At 41.1% G+C, this 14,586-nt stretch overlaps 1 protein-coding gene across 1 annotated transcript in view; it reads right to left on the reverse strand.

Annotated features, from left to right (window-relative positions):
- The window catches only part of DCDC1 (doublecortin domain containing 1), a 383,276-nt gene that overhangs the window by 8,838 nt on the left and 359,852 nt on the right, over positions 1–14,586 (reverse strand). The window contains exons 32-35 of the mRNA XM_053673152.1: positions 12,262–12,414; positions 11,458–11,559; positions 6,761–6,897; positions 5,342–5,521 (exon numbers count right to left, since the gene is read on the reverse strand). Of these exons, the coding sequence (XP_053529127.1) occupies positions 5,342–5,521; positions 6,761–6,897; positions 11,458–11,559; positions 12,262–12,414 (572 nt within the window). The remainder of the gene's footprint in view (positions 1–5,341; positions 5,522–6,760; positions 6,898–11,457; positions 11,560–12,261; positions 12,415–14,586) is intronic.

Genomic DNA, 14,586 nt, shown 5'->3' on the forward strand with positions numbered 1-14,586 from the left:
AACAGAATTAAGAAACAAGAATTAAAAAAAATTGAAGAGAGTCTTAGGAAACTCCAGGACATCTTTAAAAGTTCCAAAATCCAAATCATAGGATTCAGAAGGAGAAGAGGAAGACCAAGAAATTGAAAGCTTATTTGAACAAATAATGAAGGAAAACTTCCCCAACCTGGCAAAGGAAATTGACTTTCGGTAAGTCCAGGAAGCTCAGAGAGTCCCAAAGAAGTTAGACCCAAGGAAGCACACATCAAGGCACATCATAATTACATTACCCAAGATTAAAGATAAGGAGAGAATCTTAAAAGCAGCAAGAGAAAAGGAGACAGTTACCTACAAAAGAGTTCCCATTAGATTATCAGCTGATATCTTAAAAGAAACCTTGCAAGCAAGAAAGGGCTGGAAAGAAGTATTTAAAGTCATGAAAAGCAAGAACCTACATCCAAGATTATTCTATCCAGCAGAGCTTCATTTAGAATGGAAGGGCAGATAAAATGCTTCTCAGATAAGGTCAAGTTAAAGGAGTTCATCATCACCCAGCCCTTATTATATGAAATGTTAAAGGGACTTATCTAAGAAAAGGAAAATAAAAAATATGAACAGTAAAATGACAACAAACTCACAGCTACTAACAACTAAACCTAAAAACAAATTAAGCAAACAACTAGAACAAGAAGAGAATCACAGAAATGGAAATCACGTGGAGGGTTATCAGTGGGGGAGTGGGTGGAGGAGACAGGCAGTAAATATACAGAGAATAAGTAGCACAAATGGTAGGTAGAAAATAGACAGGAGGAGGTTAAGGACAGTATAAAAAATGTAGAAGCCAAAGAACTTACATGTATGACCCACGGACATGAACTGAAGAGGGGACTGCAGGTGCAGGGAGGGGTTATGCAGGGCAGAGGGGAATAACGGGGGGAAGTGGAACGACTGTTTCCATCTGGGCTGGGAGCTCTCCTAGAAATACATACAGATCTGTCTCTGGAAGGACCTTGTGTAGCTTAAAAAGATCCCACGTATAGGTAATTCTGACATATTTTCCCACCAAAATGTCACTATTCTATAGAGATCGTGTCTCCACGATCTCTTTTATTAATAAAAGCAGACTAAATGTAAAATATGAGTTAAATATATCACTATTTCACTTGGTTTTTACAAAGATCTATTTACATGAGACAAACTCAGTGAGTTTACAACACTCTTTTAAATTTAATTTGAAAATAAGGCATTTTTAGTATAATTAGACTAAAATATCCAGCCTGCTTATGACCTCTAATGACATCCTTAATTCTCAGTTTTTCAAATGAATCTAAATTTACTCGTTTCATTTTTAAAGTGGATAATATAAATTCAATGTTAGTAATTATTGCAATGACCAAAGTTCATAATAAAGAAACAATGGTCTGTCTGTGCATTATTTTTCTGCCACAGTCTATCTGGTGAGTTTAATTTTCCCAGACCAGGGCTTCTCAGGGCGGGGCACATGGCCACCACAGAACTACTGCATATTCCCTGTGGGCATGAGGTACTTGTGTCTACAAACCAAAGGGGGCCATTTCTCATTTTTTCGCCTTCCGCTCACACATTCAGAACTGTTCCTGGCTGAGAGAGAACACACTCATTTTGAAATTCTGTAGGATAAGAGATGTTACAGGAATGGGCAAAGACAAATGCTTCTGGTCACTAGAGGGAGGGGCCTGGGCCATCATAAATCAGAGGAAGATGTCGGCCCTGAGGAAAGAGCCACACTAATCTGGTGAGGAAGCCACCTTGGTGCGCTGATGACAGATGAGCCCACAGCAGCTGCAGATGAGAGTTGGTCCAGCAATGTCCGGAGAGTGGGTAGGAAGGATGTGGTTAAATCATCCAGAATGGCCGTGGCGGTGAAAGGAGTTGAGGGGAAGTCTGCATTAGAGGGATTCAAATACTGTCTGGGGGTTTCATTATAGACAGGAGAGGGGAACCCTGTGATATGTGTCCTGTTCCTCCTCCTTCTGCTGAAAGTGCCAACCACTGAAACTTTCCACTTCTTTGGAATTGGTGACAACAGTCCGATTGATTCCCCCAGAGAAATCTGAACCTTCTCTTCCTGTTGCCTGTCTGTTTGCCACACAAGTCCACTCTCCAGAAGTATTCTTTACATCCTGAAAGGCTGAAATGGCACATTCGTAACCGATCATAAAGAACCTGACGCAGTCCCTAAAAACAAAAATAAAAGGCATGGGAAAGAAAAGGAAAGAGATAAGCAAGAACTTAAAAAAAAAAAATAAAGCAAAGGAAGAAATGACAGGCAGAAAACTTTGTAAGCATTTCCTAAGTATCTTTCTACACACCGAGCCACAGTAATCTGCCCAAAACATTGCTTTCACAGTGCCACTGCCTTATTCAGGGAGGACCAGTGGCACAAGCGTGTTAGTCTGGGATGGTGTCAGGGACTGACTGTGTCCTCCCCCAAACTGGTAAGTTCAAGCCCTAACATTCAATGTGACTCTATTTGGAGAAAGGGCCTTGAAAGAGGTAATTATGATTACATGAGATCATTAGTGTAGGGTGCTCATCCAATAGGACTGTGGTCTTAGAGGAGGAGGAAGAGACTACAGCCTTTGCTCCTCCCCCCCCCCATGTGTGCATGGAGGAAAGGCCATGTGAGGCCTTTCCCATAGCAGGGAGAAGGCAGCTGTCTGCAAACCAGAAAACCAGGCCTCATCAGAATCCAACCCCGCTGGCACCTTCTCTTAAGACTTCTCAGCCTCGAGAACCATGAGTAATACATTTCTGTGTGAGCCGCCCAGTCTGTGGTGTCTTGTCACGGCAGCCGGAGTAGACTACTACCGGCAAGAGTGTGGCTCACCATGTGCTTTCAAACAGTGTCTCCAGTTGTATGGATCTCTCTCTACTTGTCCGTTCGAGACCATCCTCCTAATACGATTTATGAACTCCAACACCCATATTTTGGGGTGTGGTATCCCTCATCCTTGCTAAGGCTTTTTCTGCCTAAGGTGTTGAATCCTACCCATTTCTCAAGTTCCATCAGCCATCGGATGGGTTCCTCTGTGGAGCCCTCCTCCTTCACCCCGGGTAGGCAGTGATCCCCTCGTCTGAACTGCTGGCTTCCTGCCTGCACTACTAATTGGACCACATCACATGCTGTTAGTACTTCTCCAAGAAGGACGTTTGTGCCCTTAGCAAATACATTTTTCTTAACAAAGACCATCTGTGTTCATCACAACAAAATATGGCACACACAGAAAAGCACAGAAGAAGGAAATACCACCTTTATGAGGTCACCAATAATAAGACCATCCAGGAAACACTTCTCAAAATAAAATCTTTCCAGTCTTTCTTTCTAGGTGTGTGCATGTATGTATATAGAATTCAACTCTATATGCTTGATATTTTGCTTTTTTTCACTTAGTATATCAAGCAGTTTTATTGCCATCATTCTTTCTAAAGCTGGTGTTGAGTTATAATATGCCATCCTCTGTACTGTAATTCACTTAACCAACTCTCTATTTATGAGTGTTTATTTCTAATCTATCTATATTATAAATAGCACTGTGATAAATATTCTTAGTAGACAATCCTTGCATAAATTCATGAAAATATCCTTGGGGAAAAGTTCAGAAGCTCATTTTCTTATAGTATGAATAGCCACATTGTCCTACAAAATGTTGTACCTCGGTCAGCATGACAGCGCCTGCTTCTCCCCTCCCAAGTAAACCCTGGTAGGTTTTCAGTGCTTTGCCAGTTGGAAATATTAATTTAATGAGAGTATAGACCACGTATTATTTTATCCCTCTTCCTGTTACCACTACTAGTGATACTAACCTGTGAATTATACTGTACTATAAAGTTTTCAAAATCTTTTCACACACATAAACTAGAATAATACCTTACAGCATCTAGCGCAATGCCCTGCATGGACAAAGTTCATTAAAAAGTTGCATGATCATGGAATAATATTCATGCAGTGACTTTTAAATGCCACATAAGAGTCACATAGGTCCAAACGTCGTCCCTCCACCACATATGGAATTTTGGTAAGAGTTAGCGTAAGTTGTTATCAGACAGACTACATTGAGTCCGATAAGCTCCTAGTCCTACAGTCCCTTTTCTGCCTTTTATCTACTTATTGGTCATGTTACATTTGCCCACTAATCTATCAGTTCTAGTTGCAATGCATTTTAAGACTTAGCGTCTACCATACAATACAGATTTTCAATGAAGCCAACAAGAAAGAAACACACCATTTTATTTTTTTCTACGTATATCACATGTCTTTACTTGTAGTCCTAGTTTTGAGCACATTTCCCACATTTGTTTCTCCTTTCTCAGGTTTAGCAAATTGGTCGTCAACTTCTGAGACGTGATGGCTTTCCCCCAGTTCTTATTCAAAGTCCCTATCAAAGAGGGGCGGTCTCTGTCACACTGTGAAACTAGACCAGTGTTCAGGCAGAATCCCTAAGAGGTGCCCCTCATGCCCCAGGTGCCCCCGTCAGCCTGTGTGCACCGGCCAGTCTCTTGCACAGTCTTGTTTTCCCTCCACCGGCACCGGCATCTCACCTTTCTGTGACTCCCTCTTGTCTGTGCATCAGCTTATAAAAACCATTCCACAAAATAAAAAAGCCAGACGACTCTGTAAGGTATCACTGAAACAGGCGGGACTTTTTAAAGGTCTACCAAAAGCCATTTATTAGGTGCCTAAAGTTTTTAAAGACCAGGACCAAAATGTCAAATGCTAGAATTATGTCCTTGGTATTGCAATAAATGAACTGCTACTCATCTTTTCCTTGGCTGATACTTTAACTTTGGAAAGTGAAAAGTTTGCTACAGTACCGGGACCCTGGAAATAAGACTAAAATGGATTTTTCTCTAATGAATATGATTGTTTTTTTCTACAGAGAACATAGCTAGTGAATAATACCTAATGGGAGAAAAATCATTCTTTTTTTTTTTAAATTATCTTACTGTTGTTCAATTATAGTTGTCTGCATTTTCACCCCATGAAAAAAATCATTCTTCTATAAACTGGTTTTAAAAGAGAACAGGAAAATTGTTTTAAATCCTTCCAAAGTTTAGATTTTACTCTTTGGCTGCAGTGGGTTTAATTGTCATTATTCTGTGTCGGCCAAGTGTCATATTCTGATTCACACCCATATACACTGGACTCCACATTTCACTCATCTGCACTCGTTCAACCATCATACCAATCCTGGGAAGAAAGTTTTATTCCCATTTCACAGTGGAGAAAATGAGGTTAGACCGGTAAAGTAATTTGTCTGACCTAATCATCCTGAAGTACCAGAACTGAGATTTGAACCCAGGCCCTCTACACTGGGTTTACCTCTGAAATACTTCTGCCCCAGGCGTAAGTGCCTTCCTCGGGTCTGCAGCCATTTAGATAAATCCAGACTCGTTTTGCATTGGGTTGCTTGTACAGGCCGCTCTGCTTCAATGCTGTCCATTTAGTTGCGATTGGAGAATTTCTCTTGGATTGCTGTTCTTGGACTTCTGAAAGGTGTGCCTGTCAAGAAAAGCCCAGAGAATGCCATGTTTAGAGAATGCTCTGTCTAGTGTGTGTGTGAAGAATGTAATGAAAGACAGAGATCTTAGAATTGTAAATTACACTGAAAAAAAAATTTTAGGATGTGTCTTACCGTCTCCTGTCACTGACTCTCCTGTAAATTTCCCTTGCTTCAGTGGATCACTGAAGGCAATGATAATCATTGCAGTGATAATTACAAGGCACTTATTTTGGCAAAGTGATTAGCTTTCACTTAGAATTTGAAGTAATGGAGAGAGATGTGTTTTTGGACTTCCGCATGGTGTTTCTCCTACTGAGAAATTTGTCTGCATCTAACAAATGAGTTTTTGATTAGCATTACAACATCATTTCCTTTAACCAAGAAATGCTTAAGGGGGTGTGCAGGATGGTTGTTGAAGTCCCCACTCTCTGTCTTTTACAGCAGAGCAGCCACCCTTCCCCTTTGCCAGACACCTGCCAGGCAGCTTTTCATCCTACTTCAGGCATGTCCAAGTTCAGTGCTTCGCATGCATTCCCTGGTCAGTGATTTATCCTTCTTAACTTGGCAAGAAGTCGTATTTCTAGCAATGTCAATTTCTTTTTTCTAGCAACCCTGACTTGGGCACACACCTAAGATTTAGATTGATTTGATTTTCACGATTTGAAAAACTCTATTAAATAAGAACATATCATTTTAATGATAACGTCACAAAGCAAAAACTTTTCCCAGGTCTCTATCCCCAATCCTCTCTCAGCAGCTGACCTTTCTCTTCTCGCCTTTTTTATGCCTGGAAATCCTGACAGATTAAGCGATTGGATGGAAAGAGCATTTTGAAGTCCTCACTTGTGAATGTCTCCATTGCAATTAGTATTTTGCTCCTTGCTCTTCTTACATATTGAGACATACCCTTAGGAGTGATGAGCAATGAAGCCATAAGGCTCAACTTGACTACACTTATTATAATCACCTTTGTACATATCCACTGGGCCTTTTTTCTTCTTGGTTAAGGTCATAATTTCTGGTCTCCATTCAAACAAAACAGAATTCTACATGAGCTGGATGTCTTTTACATAGCTACTCTCCAAATGCCAACTCAAGGCTTGGCATATACCTTTGTGGTCATAACTGACTCGATGCAGAGAACATATTAATAGCATAATTTTGAAACTCAACACTGCAGTTTTGAAAGCTTATAAGAGAGGCAGAGTCTTTAATGTCATGAGTCCTAAAGAACATACCTCTGTATGTCTAATAAGTTCCATGAGTTTAATTTCCTCTTGAGTCTGCTCAGTCCAGCCTCCCTCCACCACCACCGGCCGCACAGGGCTTTTGCTGGGAACCATGGTGGCTGGCTGACGGGCTGCTACTCGCCGCCCTGGGGAAAGAAGTCTCTGGAAATGTTGTTTCTGATGATGAGCTTTCAGATTCCAAATAAACTGGTTTGGCTTTCTATGCATAAATCATTCTACTTGGGAACATAGGCTAAAATACTAAATATATCATAAAAGTTAAAATGCCTAAGGTAATAATATCTAACAATGCCTCTTCATTGGGAGCTTGCGGTTTCACACGGCCAGGATACGCACGCTCACTGCACAGATGGGAAAGAAAGATAACGTGCTGACCTCCATGCTGGCCCCGGCCTCTCGTCCATGATATGGTTCAGTGGTAATTTAGTCAAATAGAATCCATGACCTATATAGCCCATCCTCTCCTCCAGTCATGGAACATATGTTTTGTTCTCTGCACTAATAATAAGCCTTTCCCCCACAATTAGCTTAGCAGCCTGGGGAGTAAGTATTTCTGAAATAATATTAACCCAAGAGACTGGAGGCCTTTTTTTTCTATCTAATAACACCCCGTGAGCACGATTAGTTTCCGACACCTCTGCTGTGCCCTTTAGGCTTGTTAAAAAGCTGTGGTAAGAAAAAATATTTATTGGAACACTGTATTCCAAAGAATCACAGGCATGATTTAATAAGTTTGGTGATTTGAATTGACGCACTCTTTCAACTAGGCAACTTACAATCGTTAAAGAGGCTTAAAAATCATACTTGAGATTTTTTTTGTGCACTGAAGAGACACTCAGCACTGCGTCTCACACTGATCTCTAAATTTCTTGAGTAAAAATAATACTTCTTCTTGTACATTCCTCCCAGAAACCTATGTAAAAGACCAGCCATGGGTCAGGCATTGCGCCGGAGGATGCAAATACAGAACTGTTCGAGACCAGGTCCTTTGCTGCAAAGGCGGACGCTTCGGTGGGAAAGGCAGGTGTCAAGGAAATGATTACATTAGTGATCGATGCAGCGGTGCGGCACCAGGGAAGGACAGAAGGTCTGTGGGAGCAGAAGGTCGGAAACAGGAGTTGCCGACCCAGTCCGAGGTCTCCGAGAGGGCTTCCCCGAAACAGTTACACTTAGGTGGATGTGGTAATAACATTACGAGAATGAAGTTGAGTCCTAATTGTGTTGCCCAGGGACCCTTCATGGGTAGAATTTCAGAACAGGATGATGAAAACACTCTCTGAAGATAATTCAGTACTTGCGGAGGATAAAGCATTTGCACTCTTTGAAGCTTCCGCGTGTGGAAACTGACCCGGTAATGAAAATAAGTGGCAGCGATGACTCTTCACAGAAACCGAATCTCTACGTACGGAATAAGTGTTCACCTGACACGTGTGGGTGTAGGGAAACGTAACTGAGTCCGTCAGCGGAAGAGTGACAGTGGCAATGCCATTACACAACGTGCTCTGGGGAAGACACAGAGGTGCCAGAAAAACGTAAAACAGACATGCACGCTTTCAAAGTGGTTTTCAGACAACTCTCTTCATAAGGTGCAGACAATGTTAATTTATGATGTACATTCTTATTGTATAATATTTCAATAAATGTTTGGTTTATCATGGACTTTGAACACTAAAATTATGTTCAATTAGTGAGAGTTCAACAGCAGTTTATCACTTGCACTGTGGAGAGCCAGGATTTGAACACAGGAAAGAGCAAAGCTCATTATGCATTAATTTGTTTTTTGTCAACTTGCTTCTAATGGTGTTAAGAATATGAATACACTTCAACCATTAATTTCATAAAGAGACACAATGTCGCCACAAACAGTTTTGGTTTGGGGAATGGTTTTCATAGCAAACTGAAAGCGAGCAAAAATGTATTGACTAAGTTCTTTTGATTTTCTTACTGCATTTTCTACATATCCTATTTTATTTCACATGAGATCAGGGGAAAGTAATGATAGCAGCCAACTATTAACGGGGAAAGCTGGAGAACGTGAGTGCTTTGCTGTTCTCTGAGGCTCTGCACCTCAGACGACAACACCTGGGTGGCTGTCCTCATACCCACCTCCTACTGGGAAGCCCTCCTTGGTCCAGCGTCATCGGTGCCTGGGAGGGTGTGTCCACCTTACTTGGGGTTGCATTTAGCAGCTCCCTTGGTTATCACACCAAATGAAAGGCTCTAGCATTGTCTTTATTCACGACAAAGGTGATACTTTGGCCTGATGTGCCATTCTTTACCTTTATTTATCTGTGTTTAAGACCCCAAATGGGAATGTGGGCTGCCTTCTCAGGAGCCCCTACTCTAATAGATACCGAGTATCTATTATGTGCTAAGCACGTTGTAAATATCTGACATTTGTTACTTAATCATAAAAGCCCTAAAAAGTTATTATTAGCATTATGATTAATATTAACAATGGGCACGCTTACAAATGAAATGTAAAATCAGTTCAGCACAGTATTTTGTACACAGTGTATACACAAAAAACATCTGTTGCATTCACCAAGGGCTGTAACAACAGGAAAGAATCCACTCAGCCACGGTTCACGCCTTCTGTACCTCCTCTCGTCCATCCTCAGGAAGCTCACAGTCCAGCAGGGACTGTGGTTAACTGGACTTAGACTGATTCTTATCCTCATAATCCCCCAAACGAGAAAGGGCCTTCCTCAGAGCGGGTATTTTATAAGCATGTATTGAATTTACACTTAATAGCAGAAAATATAAGTGTGTCAGTAGAGGCAAGATTTATCTTAGCACTGAATTCTACAGAAACTACATCAGTGGATTTCTCCATAATGGACATCATCTGACCAAACAGACTCTTCAAAAACAATATTATAGATGATGTCGCCTGAACTTTAAATGCCTTTTTAATAGTTCATTAGAGTAAAAGCTGGAGACTTGACATCAAGTCAGAACTCAGTCAAGGCAGCTCTGCCAGGTGCTCTTTGCGGTGTGTTACTTTGTATTGATTTAACTTGATACAGGAGTAGAGGAGAAAATCACTGGAGGGAATGGCTGACATTCCATCCGTTCTTTAATTCAGTCTTTCTAAAACTACTCGGAGAACAAATGAGAAAGGCATATAATTTATAACATAATGCAGGAGAGACAATCATGGGTTACGTGATCAGGGAATCATACCAACATGAGGAGGACTGCCAGGGGAGGAGCTCAGAGTGCGAGAAACCACAGTGTCCCTGACCGGCAATGTTAGGGAAAGCGTTTAGAAAGAAATAAGCAAAAGGTATAAAATGAGTAGGAGCAATAGAAGAGGACAGGAGAGAGAAAAGTTTGAGGCAGAATGGTGCAAAAAGCTATGAGTTAAAACAAACCAAAAGCCCAATGGTGCAAAAAGCTATGAGTTAAAACAAACCAAAAGCCCAGTGGGAGGGGCGGAGTTGGTGGAGCTGGTAAGGAAAGACAGAAGCTTACAGAGAACCAGACCATGAAGGGCCCCAGTAAGGACTTCAACTTTGTCCTAAAGGCAATGGCGAGCTGTGGAATGAGGAGTACCATGACACCTTCGCATTTTTGCGTGATCAGCCCAGCTCCAGGAGGTCACCATTATGCCTGGAACAGACACTGCTGTGGAAACCAGTTAGAAAGCTTGTCTGGTTCTCCAGAGTAGGCCATAACAGCTGTAACTTGGGTGATGATTGTGGGAATTATGACTGCAAGAATCCATTTGAGATGAACTCAATAGCTCCAGAGCAATGAGACCTCAGGAGAAAGTGAGAGAGAGGTGCCTCGGACGGGTCCCAGGTTTCTGAGGTGGAACTCCTGGGTGGACGGGGGTGTGTCCACTCTGAGGAGAAATGACGGGGGCACTGGCGTGGGGGTGGTATGATGACTCTAGCGCTGGACGTGCCCAGTGGGACACCCAAATACAATTTTCTGGCTGTAGGAGTGGACCCAACAATTCTTTAAGTAAGAACTGTGTGATAGTCATTTGACTCAGAGCTCCATTTAGTGCAGGTAGGACTGGGAGTGCTGTTTATTGAGGCAAGATTCACATACTTGGGAGCTGCAATCCTGCTACAGAAATTAAATAGCCTGAGGTGTATTTCTTCCCAGACTAATGCCCATAACACACTGTCTCTCCCCAAAGAGCCATTTGGTATCTGAAGTGCTGGGTCAGGAACTTAAGATTCTGTGACAAAAGAAAAATATGGAAAATCAATTGCCAATCGATCACTTTACAAAGAGTATATCTTAATGCTGCATGACAAGAGGGAGCTCTTCGGAGAAGCTGATAATGGTCTTTGAAGAATTTAGCGCTTCCTCCCTCAGATCATTTTTAAAACTTCTTCCATAGCAACACCAGAGGAATGCCCGCAAGTTTGGTTTCAGGATTAATTTCAAAGCCCATACAATGTTGGCTCAGGGATTGTTTCAAACAAATAGGGTGTTTCTATAATCCAGACAACTTCCTAATTTTAAATGTGATATTCACACAAATATAAAATCAGTGCTGAGAAGATATATTATTAGGTTTTAGACTTGCCCAAGTGACTTTTGTAACACGACATGTGTATGTATTGAATATGTAACTCAGTTAAACATCTGGTTTCCGACGGTAAAAAAACCAAAAAAACTAGTTAGAATTAAACGTGATGAGACTTGATTTAATTCATACTGACCTTTTAACTGTCTCATTTTGTGTTTCATGGTATCTAAATCAGCCAAAATTTTGTCCTTTTCCAGCCAGTTCTGTTTTTCTACTTTTTCTGCTTTCTGCAGAGCTAGAGTGGTAGAAATATGTGATATTTTATCTTGCATTCTTTTATCAACAGTAATTTATCATGCTAGCCAATAATGTATAAAGAACTTTCTGCTCCAAGAAATAGATTCAATTAGAAACAAGTAATTAAAAGGTAGGGGTCATTAAAAGAAACCTCATTTGAAAGATGACAGGGCTTAAGGCACTTTTTTATGGGATGCAGGAGGAGGGAAAGAACAGGGCTGTTTCATTATATAGATTTACCATATGCAACGGCCATATTTCATTTTCCACTTCCACAAACAATTTGGAGGTGATGAAATCCTAGCTTGGAACCACTCATTTTTTAAACATCCACCTACTGCCTAGAGGGTGCAATTCTTAAAAATGAAAATGTGCAGACAGGTCGTCTTCAGTGTGAATTAAACTCATTTGTTATTTTCTAATCTACACCATTATTCTCAGTCTTTATAGACCAAGGATCTCTTTATCAACTAAATTAGACACTTTTCCACATTCTTACTCTATTTCAGGAAGAAAAAAATGGGCAGTTCTGCAAATATAGGAGTATAGTTGTCCTTGTGCACATGTTAACTGATGGACTGCCTGTTACTTGCATGACTGTGGTGTCATGTTGACATTACCCACTTAATTCATTTTCTTATATTCACTTCTCTCTCCCTTCATATACTCGTTTGAACGAAAGCAAGAACAAAAAACTTACCATTTGGAGATAAAAATGGTTCGCCACAAGACACCCAGATGGCAATGGGATTTCTGTGAATGAGGGTGAAAAAAGATTCATCTATACCATCCAAACTATCGGATGTCACAGACTTTGGAAATAATCTGTTTTTCACCTTCAGTCTTGAGTTTTCTGGGAAACAAATGACACATTTACCATCGTTCAATGAATACTGAATAAATTTACTTACTAAATTAACTTTATTCAAAATATCTCACTTTTCATAATGACTTTATTTAAACAGGCAATAACCAAAACTGGTGCCAATACATAAATTTGATCAGAACTTCATAGCAGCCACAGAATTTAATCTGATTATAAATACACATTTTGATTCTTTTCTGATACTTCACCTAGTTCTGGAGGAAATTTGAGATAGCTTATCAAAATATCTACTCTGAAAGGAATACTATAAAGAGACTGAGAAACCAAGAAAGGGGGAAGAGGAGTATAGGAATAGACTAAAGTCAGAAATGAGGTGCTTCAGTGTTCTCATCTTCTAAATGAAGAACACTGTCTATTTCATTCTGCTGTTGGGATGATTAAAGAAAAAGAATTGAAAGCACTTAGACCAGTGTTTGGTCTATTTAATTGGGCAAGCATCCAAGAAGTACTAGACAATATGTTTATTATTGAATGGACATGAATCCCACACTGTTTTTATTTGCTTTTCTCAAGCAAATTTGGGCTTTGAGTGTCCTAGTGCCTAAAGCAAAGAGGAAAACACAATTCTGAGATTTGCATAGCCTACGTAGAGAGAGCAATTCTTCAGAAGGTACACCTCTCCTGGTCCTGAGAGCTGAGAGAGTGACTCAGGGTCTTGGTAAAGGAGTCATCTGTGATACCGCAAGCAGTGCCCTACCACGGAAATCAACCCAGACCGAGAATCTGCGATATGCAGGGCATTTTACCAAGACGTCTACACAGGTTATCTCATGCTGTATTCAAAATGATCCTCTGAGCAAGGCTCGTGCCCATTTTGCAGAAAAGGTTACTGAGGTTTACTCACACAGCTGGGGGGCAGCAGAGACAGGACTGGAATCCAGCCCAAGTGCCTCCACAGCCTATGCCTTTAACCGCTGCCTCCGCACTCAGCACGATGCTATTTCTGACAGGCGCCTGTTTCTTTAAAGTTCTTCAATGCAAACTGATGGCATGACCACTGCTCAATAAAGGGGGCAGCTGCTAGTGAACCTGCCTGGTTAGGAATAAACTTTGAAATATACAGCAGAAAGGAAGGGATGGCCATACCTTTTCGGTAAGAACCGCATGAAAACTAGGTTTTAAATAAAAATGTGAAAAAAGAGTGTTTAAGAACACAATCTTCCAGAACCTGGAAATAAAATATTCTATATGCCAAATAAAGGCAAAACTCTATTCCTTTTTAAAGGATTGGCATTTTTAAAAATATTTTATTTATTTTTAGGCAGAGGGGAAGGGATGGACAAAAAGAGGGAGAGAAACATCACTGTGTGAGAAGCAGTTGCTTCTTGTGCACCCCCAACTGGGGGCTTGGGCCACAACCCAGGAATGTGCCCTGATTGGGAATTGAACCAGTGACTTTTTCATTCACAGGCTGGCGCTCAATCCACTAAGCCGCACCAGCCAGGGCTGCTTACATAATTATTTTTAAAAGCCCATCAGAAAAAAAAGTCACTGTGAAAGAACAGAAAATATACTCATGTAGCATAGTGGTCTCTACCCTTAGTTCCTGGCACAGACCTCCTAAAATTCTTCTTGTTTCCTAGGTGATAAGAGCACTAAGGGGCATCTTTTGTTTTAATATTAGGTCTCCGATCCTGGGTCCTGACACAGCTCCAGAATCCATTGGAATTTCCTGGGTGATAGGAGTGTCTTTTGTTCTGAGGTGACTCTTGGCGGGCACCTGGATGGGCTGGTCACCAGAAAGACCAAGGCATGATTAAAAGCTTGAAATTGTCAACCCTACCCCCCATTTCCACAGACAGGGGACAAAGGCTAGAAATGGAGTTTATGTTCGATCATGTCCACATCATGAAGTCTGCAGAAGAATCCCAGAAGTACAGGGTTACAAGACCTGCTGGGTTGGCAGACATGTGAAAGTTCCACTGCTGGGTTGGCAGACATGTGAAAGTTCCACGACAGTGGAGAGCTTGGGAAGACCATGGGCACCCTACACTCCTTCCCACGTACCTTGCACTATGCATCCCTTCCATTTGAATGTTCATCTGCAATCCTCATCACATGCTATCATAATAAACCAGTGACCAATGAGTAAATTGTCCTGATTCCCATGAGTTGTTTTAGCAAATTAATCGAACCCAA

Source organism: Artibeus jamaicensis, unplaced genomic scaffold (assembly GCF_021234435.1).
Source record: "Artibeus jamaicensis isolate MK-2021 breed Jamaican fruit bat unplaced genomic scaffold, CSHL_Jam_final contig_797, whole genome shotgun sequence".
Taxonomy (NCBI): Eukaryota; Metazoa; Chordata; class Mammalia; order Chiroptera; family Phyllostomidae; genus Artibeus; species Artibeus jamaicensis.